At 31.5% G+C, this 19,970-nt stretch overlaps 2 protein-coding genes across 2 annotated transcripts in view; both read left to right on the plus strand.

Moving 5' to 3' along the window:
• Positions 1-4,344: 4,344 nt before the first annotated feature.
• Positions 4,345-13,573, plus strand: LOC123661266. Its single transcript, XM_045596254.1, has 6 exons — positions 4,345-4,534; positions 4,877-5,057; positions 10,025-10,129; positions 11,375-11,547; positions 12,093-12,593; positions 13,224-13,573. Exons 1-6 carry the CDS (start codon positions 4,354-4,356, stop codon positions 13,571-13,573), a joined length of 1,491 nt encoding a protein of 496 aa, XP_045452210.1. The 5' UTR covers positions 4,345-4,353.
• Positions 13,574-17,302: 3,729 nt separating this feature from the next.
• LOC123661144 (spectrin beta chain) overlaps positions 17,303-19,970 on the plus strand; it is a 57,018-nt gene continuing 54,350 nt past the window's right edge. Inside the window, exon 1 of the mRNA XM_045596139.1 lies at positions 17,303-17,621. The gene's annotated coding sequence lies outside the window, so the exon portion shown is untranslated. The remainder of the gene's footprint in view (positions 17,622-19,970) is intronic.

Here is a 19,970-nt window from a genome sequence, read left to right on the forward strand (position 1 = left end):
TACCATATCAAAAGGTCCTTTTTACTTGTTACGGTGCCCCTTGTGTGTCCTCCTTGAGTGCCTCTCTAGTAGCATAAAAATCAAGTCTACGTAAGTTTTTACAATTTTAATTGAGATATAAATATCAAAACTTAATAAATGTTAAAAAAAATGTTTAGAATTTCCTAATGTATCGGTAACACAAAAATAAAAATCGTACAAATTAATAAATGTTGTTAGTTAATATTTTTTGCGAAGTTTCTGCTAATTCCGTGAAATTCCTTCCTTATATTATGATTTGACTTCCTTATATTACGATGACCACCCATGACATAGGCCTTTTAAACAAAAAGTTGTCTAAACATTTGCATATAATAAAAGCTTGGAAATGCCTCATTACAACTCATAGTAGCGAAATGCAATCATAAATATCTTACACTTTATCTAAAAAATATTTCTGTTTATTTCATAACTACACAAAACTGTTCACAATAAAAAATATCCACCAACTAATAGACAGTAATCTATAACGACTCAACCAAATAAATAATTGTACTTGAAGAAAATTGGTAATTACAGCCAGTTATAATTGGGCGGCATTGAACTTGGCCCGCACGTAATAATGTAGCGCGAGGTGAAAATTATAAATGCTATTATCTTCTGACGTGTTATTATGATGGGATTTATGATATCTTTAGATTAACGCGATTCTCGTGCTCGTGTAATCAATTTTGGTATTAAAACCACATAACATATCTATATCTATGTGGTTAACACTTAAATTTTAAAAGGCAAGTCCATTAGTAAAAAATATAAAGTAAGCAGATACATCTATGGTATGGTATGGTATGGTAACGAATCAATGTCATTAGGAATAGGAGAGAGAATAGAGGATAGATAGAATTTAAAAAACTGATTTCTCATTAATAATTGACACTCGTAGATCCCAGCTGGAAATTCAAAAATTCTAAACCTGAAACTAGAATAAAATTTTAACTACAAAGCAACAATTAAAACCTAGAATTTTTATCTTGGATCTTTTTCACTTTCGCTTTTGAGGAAAGATCTCATTTGACTTTGTTTTATTCATATCTCGACAATTTTAGTTTTTAATTTACAACATTTATTTTGATAGATAAAGAATTTAAAAAAAGTTGTCAAAGATAAAAATAATTAAATTACGTAATAAAAAAAACAACGTTTTTTTATGATACTAATTACTAAAATTAAATAAAATATTTAAAAAATGTTGTAAAGATCAACATTTAAGTTTATACATACTGAGATTTATAAAAACTTATTTTTTTAATTTACCTGTTAACTCGTTTTTTTATTATCGAAATAAACTGTATATTAATAATATTTCAAGAAAGTACGCCCTATATCTAAATTGATTTAAGGTTACGACACTACTGTCTGATATTGTACCTACTTTCTCTTATTTATTGGTAAGCTTTATAACGGTATGCACTATTCATAAAAGCATCCGTTACATTTTAAATCTAATCATTAAATTCATATATCTTACAACACAAAAATCTTGCTACTTTAAAATGGTAATCGCGGCTTGTGCCCATAACAATCTAAAATACACATGTTTTTACTAAACTTATACGTCTTGTTAGAGCATGTAAAGCTGCTACCAAGAGCCACTACAAGTGCTTTAAATTATTTAAATGTAGAAAAGAAATTTGTTGTATTAAAAAAGCGGGCATTTTAAATTTATATTTTTAAGTTAGGAAGCGAAGCATAACGAAAGAATAAAATTAAAAAAAAAAAACTCATTATTATTCGATTTGTCTACCACAACTAAAACTAAAAGCGCTTTAAGTTAAAACAATTTTGTTGTATCGAAAAATCAGGTATTTTGAATTTACATTCTTAAGTTAGCAAGCGAAGCATAACAAAAAAAAAAAAAAAAAAAACTAGTTATTATTCCATTTGTCTGTAAGAAAATCTTAAGACTCTGTCTAAAATGCTAACTGTGCTTTTGGTTTCATTAAATAATACTTTTAAAGTTTTTTCTTCACACGCACGACGCACGCATTGTTAACATTTACAGTTTTAATTACGACTTATAACAAATTACGCTTTTATACGTAACAACGCTTATAAATAAGCACAGACGCCATGTTACGTATGTTTATTTTAATGGGAACTAAATCTATTAAAATTATTGTTGGCCAAATTTGTGGCTAATAGAGACATTTCAAATACCACAAATTCGCTGAAATGTGTGTACATAACTTCCGACTGCACAAAATTAAATACATTATACTTACATTATAACATTCACACATAGTCGTCTGTTCCTAAGATAAGCAACTTAAGGCTTGTGTTACAGGTAACAGACGACTGATATAGCTAAATGTTTTTTTTTATAAATATACATAGAAATAATACATATATAAATACAAACACCCAGACAGACGGGAATCGAACCCACAACCCGCGGAGCAGAAAGCAGGGCCACTACAAACTGCGCCAACAGGCTAGTCAAAAATTATTCTTTAGTTTTCATTATTATGTGCTTAAAATCAGTATATGCACGAAAAAAGATAAAGCTCGACGAATCAGCTAGTTTAGAATAAAAATTGGAATATTTGTATAAACGTACATTATCACCTTCCTGCTCTTATCCGACTTATGTAGGGTCGGCACAACATGTTTTGCTCTTCCATTTGTCTCTATTATTTGTCACTTCAGCGCTTACTCTCTTTATCATATCCTCACTCACACAATCCATCCATCGCTTTTTTGGTCTGCCGATCGCTCTTCGTCCTTCGACATTCATCCCTAACATTCTTTTACAAATATAGTGTTTATCCCTCCTCATTACATGCCCATACCACGCTAACCTATTCCTCCTCATTTTCTTTGTCACAGTTGCTACTTTTTTTTGTACAAACGTACATAATTCTGTTTAAACATTTCATAAAATTTCCATTGGCATTATATACTTATATATATGTGATAATACTTTAAATTGACTAAAAGGTACCTATAAAAAGTTGGTATCATACTCAAAAATGTCTACGTTTTTCGGTTCGCTTGCTCTCATACCGTTATCTGATAATAAGTAGGTATCCTTGTTACTCACAATAAATACTGGTATAAAACAATAATGTATCTCTGTGCTACGATGAATTTGACCATTTTATAGAACAATTGAAAGCTATCATGGAAAATAAGGCATGTATGTTATACACCGTTAGTCCGCAAAACTTCCGTTCTTCGCTAACAATCTTTGATAGCCCATTTCGATTAGCGCTGTTAGTGTTTAATTAAACTGTTTATTTTATAAATAGATTTTAATAGAATTCCTGGACTTTATTACTTAAGATTAAAATGAGAACGTTAAAACTATTAATTCAAATATTAAAGTTTATATTTAAAAGGGTAAGGAGATTTGATTTTACAATAGGTGTTTTCCTCGAATCTGGTGCTCATCAAAGAGATACTGGAGGCCGATTTTGAGTTAAATAAAATATTGTTTCTAGAAAAAATCTTTGGATGGGAATCGAACTGCTTAAAAATTAATATTATTCTTATCTTATGAGGAACAAACTCTAGCCGCAAAAACCATGTATTACATTTCCATCTTTTTCTAAAGTTGTTTTTTAATGAAATCACATAAAAATGTAAATCTGCCTCTATCTTTGTAAAAACGAAATCATATGATGTAGAGCCTATGCGAAGAAGTACAAATTAATTAATTTTTTTAGAAGTTTTTACCATACGATTTTTTTTCTAGAATTTACATTAATTTACAATTAAGTAGCTAAGTTAGTGATTAAAAAAAATTAATCGTTCTATTTTTGAATAAATTGCAACTATAATTCGGTTATACACTGGTAAAAAAAAATTGATACCTGCGGTCCGTTCAAAACACAAAAATAATAATAAAACCTAACATAAAACCTCTTTTCAAGATTACGGTTAGTTGACTATTTATAGGTATATAATAATTATTCTCTGGTCACTGATCTCCAATGACTAATTACGTTTAAAAAAAAAGTTTTTCTTGGAATTATAGTTATTTTTACGTTCATGGATTGCGACAATCACTCCTTTAAGCTAGTCTACAGTAAATTGTTTCGAATTGCTTTCATTTCCGTCGCTTTGACCACTAATCTAACCGCAAGTAGCAACAACCGAGCAATAGTGTATTTCTAATATCTCGACACAATTTCATTATAGTGTAATTTCGTATACATATGGGGAGAACCGAGATGTTTGCTACTAACTTTAAGAGTCCTAGCTGTGACCTGCGATAGGCTAAAGCAAGCAAGCAAACAAGCAAGCAATAGTTTTATATATTTTTAATAGCTCGACAATTGTTAATTACAGCTAATTTTGTTTGCAGGGCGCGCCATGTGGCGTCCAATACTGATCACAACCCTTTTGATATCGAGTATCCGTGCTCGTTCCAATCAAGTCAAGGATGTGGCGACGGCTTGCGATAAGAACTCTATAAGCATTCATCTTGAAATGGAAAAACCTTTCAAAGGTCTCGTTTTCAGCAAGGATTTCTCTAGAGAATGTCGAGTACAAGGTTTGTGATGAAAACTTTTAGAAAAAAAGAAAAGAAAACTAGGAAAAATCTTTAAAACTTTTAATAAGTAAATAATGTAAATTTTAGATAAAAGTATAAAATATAAATTGTAGCATTTAACTTAAATTTGTAAATATGTATATATGAATATATTAATGTAATAAAGTGCATCGAAAATACAAAATTATGATACTTCTTTTTTTAATGGAAGAATAGGAGAAGTGTATTCACTTAAGAAAAATAATTTTAATTAAAGAATACGTGATAATATTGATATAATCTTCAGTTGTAGACTATTTTGACTACTATTGCACATTATTTTAATTACTTTCTACCTTATAGGTCAAATGCACCCGAATGTTTCTATTCAGCTGCCATCAAACGCGTGTGGTGTGAGAACATCCACACTAAATACCACAGTTGAGGAACCAGACGACCATGACATCTTGTACTACACTGTGGAACTGATAGTCCAAATGGACAGAAAGCTGCAGCAGTCTTCAGACCAGGAAATAATAGTTAGGTAGGGTGAAATAATTATTCCATTAGACTATTTGACTCTAGGTGTTTGTATTATTTCTATGTGCTACCTTGTGTGTCATCTTTTTCTGGGTATGCCAATTTTGATGATTTTTTTTATTTGTTAGCTGGTGCATGTTTTGTAGTCTCGTTACATTTGAACGAGATCTGATGAATTGCGTATGGGTAGTTTTAAGTTCTGTCTAATAATTTGTATTGTACTGTACTTGTTAATGTAAAGTGAAATCGGTTTTTTTGTTTACGAACAAAATTACTATAAGTGCTAAGATCATGGAGTTTAATAAGTATCGGGTTTTTGGAAATCCTTATAAATCAATTTTGGAACGTGTGTTTATTTAACATAATCAAATAAACTATTTGTATTAGAAAAGGAAATATTGTACAAAAGCAAGATATCTATGCCCAATTACTACTGAAAAAAAAAGTTTTTTAAAAGCTTGTCTATCGTACTTATTGGGCACTAGGTCTCTAAATAAGGTCCATAATATTGAACTGCAAGATTTTAGGCGTTGTAGGTCAGAAAAATCTGATCTACGAAAAGTTTCGTTGTTTCCTCGACATGTTGAATTTCTTTCGCAACCATATACCTAACGCCGCATCTATTCAATGTATATCTCCACAACGTAAAAAAGCGAGACCCTTACTGAAAACAATTAACTTATATAAATGTATGACTATAATGATGATAATGTATAATAGTGATAATATATATTTATGTCAAAAGTTCACTTTTAAATCATCGTATCCCTTAAGAGCCATTTCACAAAAATCGGTAACAATCCGCGAAATTGTAATATTTTGACGTCGTTAATCTCAGTGTTGGATGCAATAATGTAATTTATATTCTTGAAATATAATAGAGCAACCTTTGTTGTAGTCCATAGTCAGATCAGAATTTTGATTTATATTATGTGTATAAAATTATTAACCTTTTCATCAGCCTCCTCCCTGGGTAAACGGTCGCAATGTATACTTTGAAGTCCTACTTTTCAATAACCTCTACGTTGAAACCATTTTAAAAAAATATCATAATATGTGGAATATAATTTTGTTGTCCACTATCATAGATTTTTATTCCATTTGTATCTCTATTAAACGATAAAAAAATTTTAAAGTTACGAATATTTTCCAAATAAGTACAATTTTAAAAGCGATATTTCTCTTAGAAAAATAAGAAATTTTAACGAACTATCTTCATCAAAGTAAACTTACATCATTAAGGAATACAAAAAAAGTAATTAAAAGATGTAATTATTTTTAATACATTTTATATTAAATAATAAAAAGATAGTATATATTGCCACGCATCAAGCCCGGTAAATCAGTCGAGCGCTAGCGCTCTTAGAGGTAAGGTCCACGCCAAATTCTGCGCAGCCGTCTCTTTCGCTCACACGCGCCAAGCGCCTGTTGTTATAGCGGATAAAACGCATTTGATACTTTCATAATAAAATATAAATAAAATAAACATATTACGAAAATGACTGTAAAATAATATAATGATAATTTCTGTAAACAAATGTATAATTTAATTTTCTTTTCTCACACTATCAATACAATTAGGCATTTCAATCTGTTTGTCTTGTTATTTGTTAATTAATATGTTTGTCGGTGTCGATGTCATTAAATGCTTTTTTATTCATATCGTAAATATAAGATTCATTCGTAAACTGAAAAAAACTAAATCAATTTAAAAAAATTGTTTTATAAAATTGATTTTTTTAATTTTATTTTAAATTTATTGACTGTTGTTATATAACATACTTGAAATTTTTAACAAATTAATTATGTAAAAAACATTTTATACCATAGTTATAATTTTTATTATACATCAGAAAATGATCACGATGGTCTTTTGGTTGTCACACTATACGTACTAGCACAAAGATCGCGCGGCTCGTACGACTCGCGCGATGCGGCCAAATTTACCTAAACTTGCAGAGCGTAAAATTGTGAAATGGCTCTTAAGAGATAGTAAAGTAGACGCTATTAGACAATTAGACATGTACTCAAGAAATTAAATAAAATCGGAATAAAAAGCAGTAATATTGGTAATTAACCCAATAGCTCCACGTTCTGCAGTATTTTATCGTTACTATTGCGGGATTATTACAGTGCTGTGTTCCTGTTGGTGAGTAAGGTGACCAGAGCTCCTTGGAGGAATAGGGGATAGGATCGGCAACGCGTTTGCGATGCTTCTGGTGTTGCAGGCATCTATAAGCTAAGGTAATCGCTTACCATCAGGTGAGCCGTACGCTTGTTTGCCGACCTAGTATATATATATATATCAGAGTTTATTACTAAACGACATAAAATTATATCGGCATATTTTATAAATTGAGCCGCGTTGATCGCTCCTGAGGTTGTGCACAGAGCCACTGTCAAAATGGCCAGAGCGAAATCAATGAACGGCTGTGCACTTTTATAATTGGTTACTAGAGAGAGAGCACGCGATATCTATTTTAGGTTAAGTATTAAGTGTGGTAAGTTTAAAAAGATAACTTTATTTAGAACCGGACCTTTTCGGCGCCACCGGCCGATCCACCTTATTTCAATTTAATGCGTAACTCCCAAGAGGAAGTCACGAAATTCTGTAATTTCATATAATTTTTACGGCTGATCAAGCGTTAAAACTACACGCTTTGGTAAAAAATAAATCGACTCTACTTAATGATACGCTATGATTTTAAATTAGTTATTTGAATCTAATTTGTTTAGACTTTTTGCGACAGGTGTTTCTCACGTTGACTTTAAGACCAAAATACGTTATAGATAGATAGATAGATAGAAATAGAATAATTCAAATTTGAAATATTCATGTTAGTAAGTATGTTGTTTTAACCAATTTTGCAATGTCATTTGTATTTTATATATTTTATTTATATTTTTCTCTTTATCTAGGAATAAACGCAAATAATGGGAGTATTTAAATTATTTGTAAATTGTTATTCATTTTAAAGTTTGTGTGTAATAAAAACAAATAGTCATTTTTTTTCTACAAGTTTCAATGGATATTTATAAGTAACTTTAAAATCATTATTAATGACTTATGACACGGAATAAATACAATACACGATAAAGTGGTTGATAAGAACGTTGCTTTGTAAGCAACATGTCAGTATTTGGTAAACCTTGACATTTGCTATTGATAAAGGTTAGGCGTGGTATCGGCGAACCGAAAGTAATAAAGCTTTTAACTCCATCAATCTTTAGACACAGTATTAGTTTCAATTAGCTTGTAATTTTATAAGAATTTAGAATTTATGAGTCAGCTTATTAGTTAATATTAGCTGTTGTCCAAATATATTTGTGCATTAAACAATGAGAGTATAAATTAAATTAAAAATAACTTTGATAACTTACTTTCATTGATTTAATATTTTTCAATACGTATCTACTTATTGAATGTATATGGTATTTTAGTGAAGAGCCGAGTAGGCCGAGTCAGTAAAGCATACGAATTATAATTGTGTTTGCTCGCAAACAAAAAAAAACGACTTCAATTACATAGACAAATAATACAACGTAAGTAGATGAAAAAAAATTAACAAATGCACTAGTCTTCACTACGATTTTCGAGGGTTTCCCTCGATTTCTCTGGGATTCCATTATCAGATCCTGCATTCCTTATCATGGTACCATACTTAGGATATCTCCTTTCTAACAATTTTTTTTTTATCAAAACCGGTTCATAGACGACGAAGTTATCCCTGAACATACATTACATATATTATTTACGGTCGAATTGAGTAACCTCCTCCTTTTTTGAAATCGATTAAAAACCTCATCATCATCATCATCATTCCACAGCAGTCCACTGCTGGACATAGGCCTCCACAAGTTCGCGCCAAAAATGCGTGAACTCATGTGTGTTGCCCATAGTCACCACGCTGGGCAGGCGGGTTTGTGACCGCAGGGCTGGCTTTGTTGCACCTAAGACGCTGCTGCCCGTCTTCTTCTTAAGTTCCAAGGTGGTAGTGGAACCTTGTTATCCCTTGCCTCTTACGACACCCACGGGAAGAGAGAGACTATATTCTTTGGTGCCGTAGCCACACAACACAAAAAAAATCTACGGCTATGAGAATGTATTCTATTTTAACAGTTATCTATTTTTTTCAAGTTATTAAAATTGATCTCCTTCTCGTTAATCAAAACGTCGTGAGAGCAAAGGTACCTTTAACAACCGTTCTGGTGTAGTGGAACTTGTGCTGTGTCAGCGAATATTTCTCTCCGGTTTGAATATCTGTCATTGTGGGTCTCCCAATCGTGCTTTGGAGAGCACGTTAAGCCGTCGGTCCCAGTTGTTATCACAAATACCTTAATGCTATCGTTATTCATAGTAGGGAATATATTATATATAGTTAATGTGCTTGCCATCTTACAAACTTAAAGCTAATGTATATGTTAAATTAATGTATAAGATATATATATTTCCTGGCACCTATTATTGTATAATAAATAATTACTCGAAGGGAATGGTGCTGATAGACGACATACAGGCTATGCCTAGTTCGGTTACAGATGCTAATCTCATTACTTCTAATATTGTTGCCACATTATCATTGTAACATAGTTCTAAGTTTGTGAAATAAAGAAGATATTATTATTATTATTATTATTATTATAATATATCCGTCAACCCGTAGTTGAACAGCGTGGTAGATTAAGCTCCAATCCTCCACATGGAGAAATAGGCCTACGCCCAGCAGTTGGATGTTACAGGCTGAACCGTAAGTGTATTTTATTGAAAAATTTAGAGACATGTATATTCTTCAATATAATGAGGAGATACCTGACTGTATGACAGATTAAGCTCTACATGTCCTTACAACAGAAGAAGGGGGTTTAAGAATTTTATGTTCCGTTGCAGTACGTGGCGTGAAGTGATATACTATATAAGTGTAACATTAGCATATAAGTATATAAGTAAACAAAATTATTTTAAAATTACAGGTGTAAATTGCAACCGCGTGCGGTACAGATAAGCAGTTCCGCGCTGGAGGGCGTCATTAAGTCCAAGCTACGAGAAATTACTGGACTAGAAGGAAAACGCACGAGGTTAATATTCCTAATACAAATTATAATTATTATTAGACCTTGGATTCAATTGCTAATACTTTTGATTTTAAAAATAACACACAATCGTGCCACAAATTAATGAAATCACGTTGCATCTATATTTCTTAGTCATATTATAATAATTATGTGAATACAAGCTGTCACGGCAAGTTATATGTAAACATAATTATAGCAAAAAAAGTTTATACAATTAAAATAGAAAAAAAAAAACAAATAATACATATGAAAAAGAAAAAAAAAATCAAAACAGTGATAGCATAAACATTTTTGAATATCATATCAAAAATTGACCGCTCCAGCGGGATTTGAACCCGCGTCTCCGACTGACCGTGTCGGCGCTCTAGCCAATTAAGCTATGGAACGATGTACCCGCTAGAGCGAAATTTTTGATATGATGATTTTTATTTTCGGTTTAAGCGAACCGTGGCGCCGTCTATAGTGAGTTCTTTACAGAGACCCGTAACTATTCAAAGTTTCATATTACAATGAAAATCTTTGACAGGAGACGACACCATGCTATTATTAATACCTACGATTTTATTTTTGTAACCGAAACTTTCCACCGTTTTTGAACCGTTTTGCTTAAACCGAAAATAAAAATCATCATATCAAAAATTTCGCTCTAGCGGGTACATCGTTCCATAGCTTAATTGGCTAGAGCGCCGACACGGTCAGTCGGAGACGCGGGTTCGAATCCCGCTGGAGCGGTCAATTTTTGATATGATATTCAAAAATGTTTAGAATTCCTAATGTGGGGGTAACACAAAAATAAAATCGTAGGTATTAATAATAGCATGGTGTCGTCTCCTGTCAAAGATTTTCATTGTAATATGAAACTTTGAATAGTTACGGGTCTCTGTAAAGAACTCACTATAGACGGCGCCACGGTTCGCTTAAACCGAAAATAAAAATCATCATATCAAAAATTTCGCTCTAGCGAGTACATCGTTCCATAGCTTAATTGGCTAGAGCGCCGACACGGTCAGTCGGAGACGCGGGTTCGAATCCCGCTGGAGCGGTCAATTTTTGATATGATATTCAAAAATGTTTAGAATTCCTAATGTGGGGGTAACACAAAAATAAAATCGTAGGTAGTGATAGCATATTATAATCAATGATGACAATTTAGATAAGATTCCATCAGTCGACATCAACTTCAATTTCAATCAACAATTGAATTATTATTTAAAAGCACTTACAGTACAGCACTGTTACAATTTCCAGGACGGGGAGGAATCGCCACGGCTGGGAGAAAGCAGAGGAAATGGAACAGAGGCAACTGCTGTTGGAGTCAGCGCGTGCCTGGATGGAGCTGGGGCCCGCCGTTGCTGGATCTGAACCTGCCACCGTCGAGGTGGGCCAGCCGACCAGGCTACTCATTCAGTGCACCTTACCGGGTAAATTGTCTTGATCAATACCTTTCAATCCACCAACCCGCAGTGGAACAGCGTGGTGAATTAAGGTCCGATCCTTCTCCTACTGGGAGAAAGAGGTCTAAGCCCAGCAGTGTGATGTTACAGGCTGAACCGTGATATTTTTCGAAGATATACATATATATATATATATATATATATATATTAATATTATACGTCTATCTTAAATTGATAATTATTAAATGGTGTAGTATTCCGTAACATTTATTATTACTGTATAATTGTAATCTTCTGTAGAACCCTCGTCTTGCCATAGGGTTCATTTACGGTTTGTATAAAATCATGTCATATAATATATTTACTGTCCAAGAAAAATACGATAGAATTTAAAATAATATTTTATTGCAAAAAAGTTGTTATTTTATGATGGTTTAGCTCAGTTGTTACAGGAATTGACAGTCATACTAGCAGTTGCCCCGAAGATAATATCACAAATATTAGGACAGTTTAATTTGTTGAATTATATAGAGATACGATATTTAAAGTTATTTTTAAATTTCTAATTCCAGTTGGGGTTGGTCTTAGAGTGACGAACTGCATAGCTCACGACGGATTAGGCGAAGCATCACAGAAACTATTAGACGAAGCCGGTTGTCCTATAGACGAAGCCATATTCAACAAACCGACCCTGCACAGACATAAACAAAAAGGCGAAGTGGAAGATCTAGAACTAGTCAATAAATTAAAGATGCCTCTTGATAAATCTGATCCCGATTACGTCATTAAGAATATGATGACTTACCAGCACGCCGTGACTACATTTGCTGCTTTCAAATTCCCTGATCGAGCAAAGTTGCACCTTTCCTGTGGTATAGAGTTGTGTAAGGGCGTTTGTCCTCATATAGACTGTCAATCTCTGCAGAAACCGCAACATACTAAAGATGGTTTAGTACGGAAGGCTCGTTTAGACAAAGAGGCTAGAGGGTTGGTGATTGATAGATTAGAAGTGTACAACAGTATTGAAGTTCTCGCACCGAACATTGAGTTGGAAGATGAAGCTTCTATAAGAGGTAAATAATCTTTACTGTTCTTACTATTCCTCAAATCACTACTACTAGACTGACTACTAGATGACTAGCCCGTTGGCGCAGTTTGTTGTGGGTTCGATTCATTCGTTCATTCGATTCAGATCCACCCCGAGTCTGGGTGTCATACATATATTTATTTATATATTTATATATGTATTATTTATAAGTATGTTTATCGGAAAAAAAATATACGGAGCTATACCAGTCGGCTGTTACCTATAACACAAGCATTAAGTTGCTTACTTTAGGAACAGACGACCGTGTGTGAATTGTGAAGATATTTATTTATTATTTATTTATTATTACTTAGGGACCGTCCATAAAATACGTCCCACGATTTTTTACCTTTTGATCCTCACCTCTTTATCACGCTAAAGTCACAATTTCAGTGATTCTTAACAAAAAATACGTCAAAAAGCTAGGACCTTCCCCTTTAAATGATTTCGTGATAAAAAAATAGCGTATAAGTGAATAAATTTTATTTTTAGGTATTAAGGTATTGAAGATTCTAACTCCCCCTTATTTGCGAATGTATTTTATAGACGAACCCTTATATTTAGGGTACCTACATGAAATTATATTTTTCTAATATATTCTCAAATATTTCCTCAGGATCAAGAAGAGTTGACGGCGATGAAAACTTTGTACGAGGATTCTCTCCTGGAGATAAAACAATTTGTCTCTCACCCGGCAAAATGGCTCTTGCGTTCTGTATCTTAGGGATTATATTTCTTTGCGCAATCGCAATCGCTTTCGCATCACTGGTGCGAGCGAGACGGCGAGATACCCGAGAACCGGTACATACATCTCTCTCTTTCTACACCGGCAGTAAGAGTATGTTCTCTTCTAGTGGGAGCAGTAGTTCTGGACTGAGTGGAAGCAAACTCCTTTTGACTGATAGTCCGTACTTAGATCATCATTCTTCATCTAGCAATAACTGGCCATATAACAGAGCGTTTTAAATTTTAAATTGGTATACAGATTTAAAAAAATGTTTTAAGTTCACAAATTTTCATGATTGACCTATAAATTATTTATTTATTTGCTCTCTGTTTATGCTGTTGATTATCTTACTGAAAAATTCTTAAAATTTTTAAAAAATTTAGAAAATAGGATTTCTTTTATATTTAATATTAAATAAAAATCATACATATCTCACTAATAATTAAATATCTCACAAAATGTTAGGAACGGGTTACGGGCGCTACGAGTGCAAGAGACGACTTAATTAAATCCGCCTTGACACCTGAAATTATAATAAACTGAAACAGCCTGTCAACGTCACGCAAATATGTACCCTACATGTAGAGAAATAATATAAAATAAATCTGAGTAAATCATAACGAATATTATATATACATTTGTATTTTAACCATATACGCAATCAACGTTTAAGTGCCATCCATAAATTACGTCACACGTCAAGGGGGGGGGGGGTAGGGATTAAAAGCATTATGGCAAGGGGCGAGGGGTTCCAAAATTTTGTGACTATACAATTCAACATATAATATATCTAATTGTAAATTTTTAAAACATGATATTTTAACTATATATTAACAATTTAATTGTTTTGTTAACAATTAATCAAAACAGAAATAAAATTAATGTCAAAACTGATATGCAAATTTATAAAATATGTAACTTCACACTGGTTAGTCATATTTATAAAAATGTGACCGTCTGTGACAAGGATAGGGGAGAGTCAAATAATCGTGAAATTCGTATGACGTATCTTATGGATAGCTCCTTAGGTTCATTTAAGTCATAGAGCTGTATCAAATGCTGTATCAAATAGGGATTTACTTTTTAAAAATCTTTTAGTATCACCACCGGTATAGACCTAAATGAGGTGTCCTATATTAGAAACTTTAAGTATAGTAACACATATAATACGATTATAACTGAAAAAAAAAGAATATTTATTTCAGAACAAAAGTACACGTTTATTAATATTATAAGTATTTCAAGCTAGCGAAACTTAGTATTAAAAGTTGGCTATTTGAGGGAATGCTCTTGTAAAGTTTTACTTGATAAGTAAGTTCAAGTAAGGTGTTGGAAGTTATTTTAGTGATTATCACTATAAAAACATTAGCATCTCCTCGAAAATAATTTTATTTAATAATTTATATTATAATTAATGTGATAATGTTATGAATTTTCTGAAGACTTGAGTTGTACGTAATTTTTATACTTGCAATAAATATAAAAATTAAAGTGGTTTTTTATTATATTACCATTAAACTTTTTATGCCTTTTTTATTCACTACGACACTGCAGTAACAGCAACTAGATATTGTGCTAATGTTTGTGGGTCCGCTCCCCTGTTTATGAAAAATGTTTGTGTCTGTACTATGTATGTCGCATGTGGTGAAATATTTACCGATTTAATTAAACATTATATTTAAAAAAGTTTTTTTTAATTCTAAAGATAGGTAGGATTATCACATCTCAGCTTTCGAGAATTGTAATAAATTGTCTAATAGCCGTATTATTCTTTGTCGCAAAAATATAATGAAATATGTAGATACATGTACTGTAGTACATAAAGACGCCGCGTAGACGCGTGGCGGTTGCTGGTTTGATCTCCGCACATGACAAACATTTGTAGTGGCCATACAGGTTTGCCATGGTCTGGGTGTTTGTGAGTCTTCTCACCGTGCCTCGGAGAGCACGTTAAGCCGTCGGTCCCAGTTGTTATCATGTACACCTGATAGCGATCGTTACTCATAGTAGGGAATATATCCGTCAACCCGCATTGGAGCGGCGTGGTGGATTAAGCTCTGATACTTCTCCTACATGGGGAAAGAGGCCTATGCCCAGTAGGGGGATATTACAGGTTGAAGCGATGTAGGTACCTACGCATAAAAAGTAAAAGCAGTGTCCAACAGTACGTAGGAAACGAAAATTTTCATTTTATTTTTTCCAAAGAAAACTAAAGTGTGTACAATTTCTAATTATTGTGTTAATTTAATTAACAAAACTTTTCACCATTGTTTTTTTTTTTTCAAATAACTTAATTATTAATTTTAATAATAATTTTTGATATTGATTGATTTTGGTTATACCTTATTGTAAGCTGTGTAGTTAGTAGTTACGGCGACTAAGGGATAATTCAGATCCACTACCACCTTGGAACTCAAAAAGCCCACTCATGGTGGGATAAGCATCCAACTGCTGTCTTTGAAATAAACAGACCGAAGACAGGTAGCAGCGTCTTCGGTGTGACAAAGCCAGCTCTGCAGGCACAAACCCGCCTGCCCAGCGTGGTGACTTTGGGCAACACGCCATTTGTGGCGCGAACTGGTGGAGGCCTACGTCCAGCAGTGGACTGCGATAGGCTGAAATAAATATGATGATGATACCTTATTGTTACCCGAATAATATAAATACGTATGGCATTCGACATATGGCTGTGAGCATATGCTATGCAGTTTTGTTTTTCTCTGCGATTAGCATATATATATTATATTATATTATAGATAATTATATATATTATATTTAATTCATTCCAAATTTATATGTAAAAAATAAATGTTCATTATTCATTTTGGTGTATCTAGGATTTCATGTTACCTGAAACTTCCTGTTTAAAACTAATTCTAAATAATATGAATCCTATAAAAAATTCGTTTTAAAATTTTTGCATATAAATTTATTACCGTGATTGGCAACACCTTAAGGCAAAAGTAAAAAAAAATACCGGTAAAAGCGTTTAGTAAACATCTTTTGGATAATCCAAACGTTTTGACGTTTAAGCTTTAATAACTAATCGTAAGAGAGAAAACTTCATTTTTTTATTTGGTATGTTAAATAAAAATATACTCTGATATATTTTGAATGAAAATGTTAAATATTTTCAAGTTTCAAGATCACGATGCTTAATTATTACCACTTCAAAAAATAGTAAAACGTTCATTAAATCTTTAAATTGATATAAAATTATAGGAAAACGACTAAAAGATTTAAATAATTTATAAATAAAAGAAAACGTTAAGCGTTAAACATGTCATGGCTATATAATTTTAATTATTGCACTATCCGAAACATTCATAGACAAAAAATTGAATTTCCAATTCAGTCTATGCTGATGTATGACATCATTCGATCAAAGAGTAAAGAACTCAACAGAAGGAACAAATTATTAACGGTTAAAAAGGAATTTAAATTAACAAGTAAAATTAATTGATTATTGACCATGGATATTTTACATTTTATATTTTTTTCATTTTTCACTACCTCAAATCAACTTGCTCTCCTTTAACAGTGTAATTTAAATAATGTAAAATCCGAAATTGGCCTTTGTTTGGATGTTTTGTATTGGTTTAAGAAACATAAAAAGTAGCTATGGATTTTTGTACAAATAAATAAATAAATAAATAAAACATTTTTCTTAATTTTGTTATCTTTTAAACGATATTTATAGCTTTGGTTTAAAAAATAAAAAGACTTATTAATTGGTTTAAAGATTGTATTAGATTGTATTAAGTATTTCTATAAAATATCTGCTAGCCAATTAACAAACCATTTAAAATTTCAGCATTTTTACATAACAATAATACTAATTATAATAACACTTATATGTCTGTCTAGTTCTTACTGAGCCACCTATTCATACCAAAAACTTTTGTATATACTAAATCATTTTTCTTGATTTTCCAAACTGTCACTATCACATCTGAGATATATTTAGTCTATGACATGGGCGGTAAGGTGATGCTTTCGCAGCGATCTTTTACCTTGCCTTGGACGCCGTGTTCGTACTAGTAGTCGCGGATGATATTTTGGTGATTTATATATGAGTAACTAGTATTTACAAGTTTGTTTCTCACAAAGTGATCGGGCTGTGGATTAACGATAAAAAGCCGGTAAAGAAACATTAATAATTGTGTTATATTTGACCTGGGTACGAAATTCGTCGTTGTCCTGGAAACTGGAGTGATAATTTGTGAGTGTCTACGTTTATGTGTGTCAACTGTGCTGAGAGGCGTTACTTATTATTTCTGATTGAAGGTAAGATACCATTCCAGTCAAATACGAAAATAAGAATGTAGTACCGTTCAATCCAATAGGATTCAGTTTCGATTTTTAATTATTTGAACGAGGAGGCCCACAGAGGTGACTTGTACTGCTGCATTAGAATAAATATTATTTTATGAATAACAACATTTTTCTTTATATAAATAAATAATTATTAATAAAATATTAAATTTTAACAGTGTAATCTAAAGACGAGTATGCAGTCTAATATTATGTAATTAAAATATTTTTCGATGTATACAAATACTACCTAATGACTGCGAATACATAACATTTTTAAGAACACAAATATTTTGTGTTATAAATATATATACATATATAATATATATTATATAATAATATTAATATGATAATTATTACAGTTTAACGGCATGCACTTGCAACTAATGGGTTGTGACTATCAAGTTGCTAAGCATTTAAACCATTATGATTTCAGTCCATTGTTGTGCAACAAGGTCAGCTATTTATTAATCATATAAATATAAATAATTCAACCTCTCTTTACCTACAATACTTCTACTTAAATCATTTTAATTTTAGCTCCTAAGAAAATCATTATAAATTAAGAGTGGCCAATTGTTTCGGTATTAATATAGATTAAAATTTTAATTATAAACAGTACAAAAAAAAAATGTTTCATTATAAAGTTAAGAAAATTACAAAAAATTGATTAAAGTCATGAGTTTATATTACGATTTAATATATTACTATGTTACTTAACACTTGCTAATAAGAAATGCCAAAATTTCCATAAATGAAATCATATTTGAAGGCCAATGACATCATTTGTACTTATTTAGTAAGATGAACAATTATTAATCTAAATAAAGTTTATATTAATTAAAACAATAGAAATAAATAACTTATTTCTAACACCAGTGACTTAAAAAAATATCTGCTTTACAAATAGAAAAGATATTCTGTTATCGTTTGGGTATTATATAAATAAAATAGAAATATAAGTCATTTCTTTCTTATGTACTTAAATAACTTATTTCTAATACCAGTGACTTAAAAAATTATCTGCTTTACAAATAGAAAAGATATTCTGTTATCGTTTGGGTATTATATATTGTAGTGATAAGATTCTCTACCTAATTGATAAGTATATAAAGCAACTGGTTATATGGTATCAAATGTAATCAGTAATTCATAGTTTTATGTGTAATTTGTATTATATTGAATAATATAATAAAATAAGAGAGAAAAATATATGTGAAATAGAAAAATAACATATTTGTTTATAAAATATGGTAAAATTGTGTCAGTTAATAAAAGAAAAGTTACTACACTTTTTTTTAATAGTTTACTTTTCCACTTAGGAAAGTTTTTCCATAAAAATAATGAAATAGAAAGTATGACTACAGTTAAATTTCATAAACAGTATCTTAATATTCTGACATAGTAACAATACAATTTTTATTAATGCTGAAAATTTTAGTATTGAATACTTGCTTGGAACTAATATTTGTCTCTGGTCTGGTCAGAAGTAATGTTTGTCTTTGTGGTTTCCCACCATGTCATGGAGCAAGTAAAGCTGCCGACCTAGTTATCATAAACATGTGATAACTATTAATAGTGTTGATAGAGAAATTACTTCCCAATTATTCAGTGGAGGAATCTCAGCAAACTAACCATTTTCTTGTCCAGAAAAAGTCTTTGCCTAAAATTGCAATGTCATAAGTAATAGAATTCTTTAATTACATTTTAACTATAATTTTTAACCATTAAAGATAAGCAGAACTTTATTGAATTATAAATGTTTTGTCATGTTTAAAAGTAATAGTTTAGCAGACCCAACAACAAACAAATACAGATAATCTTTGTTTTTTACTTTCTTTCCTTCTTCCAATTTTCTAAAATTCTTCCAAAAAAAAATCCAAAAAATGTATAATTTAGTGTTAGTGTTCTATATATAAGTTATCGCTCTAAATACACCAGATGTTTATGTGATTCTGAGTAAGTATTTCAAGGACTTTCTTGCATAATGAATGCCACATAAAGGCATTGTGGCATGCATAATTAATTGTACTATTTGTATGAAACCGGTTTTATTTAATCCTTTTTTAATATATATTAATCCTCTTAAAAGTTTTATAAAGATGAGAGATAAACAACAAAAAATGTCTGGTGTTAAAAATCTCAATAGATTTTTGTACATATTTTTATGCTTCAGCCTGTAATATTCCACTACTGGGCATAGGCCTGTTTCCCCATGTAGGAGAAGAATCAAAGCTTAATCCACCACGCTGCTCCAATGCGGGTTGGTGGATATATTATATTCAGCAACCGCTAATCAAAGCAGACTTTTAGCAGGCAACC

This window comes from Melitaea cinxia, chromosome 16, assembly GCF_905220565.1.
Source record: "Melitaea cinxia chromosome 16, ilMelCinx1.1, whole genome shotgun sequence".
Classification (NCBI taxonomy): Eukaryota; Metazoa; Arthropoda; class Insecta; order Lepidoptera; family Nymphalidae; genus Melitaea; species Melitaea cinxia.

Coding starts and splice junctions, on each gene's coding strand:
- LOC123661266 (XM_045596254.1), top strand. CDS start 4,354: ATGTGGCGTCCAATACTGATCACAACCCTTTTGATATCGAGTATCCGT. Junction 5,058..10,024: donor GACCAGGAAATAATAGTTAG/GTAGGGTGAAAT, acceptor TTAAAATTACAG/GTGTAAATTGCAACCGCGTG. Junction 12,594..13,223: donor AGATGAAGCTTCTATAAGAG/GTAAATAATCTT, acceptor ATATTTCCTCAG/GATCAAGAAGAGTTGACGGC.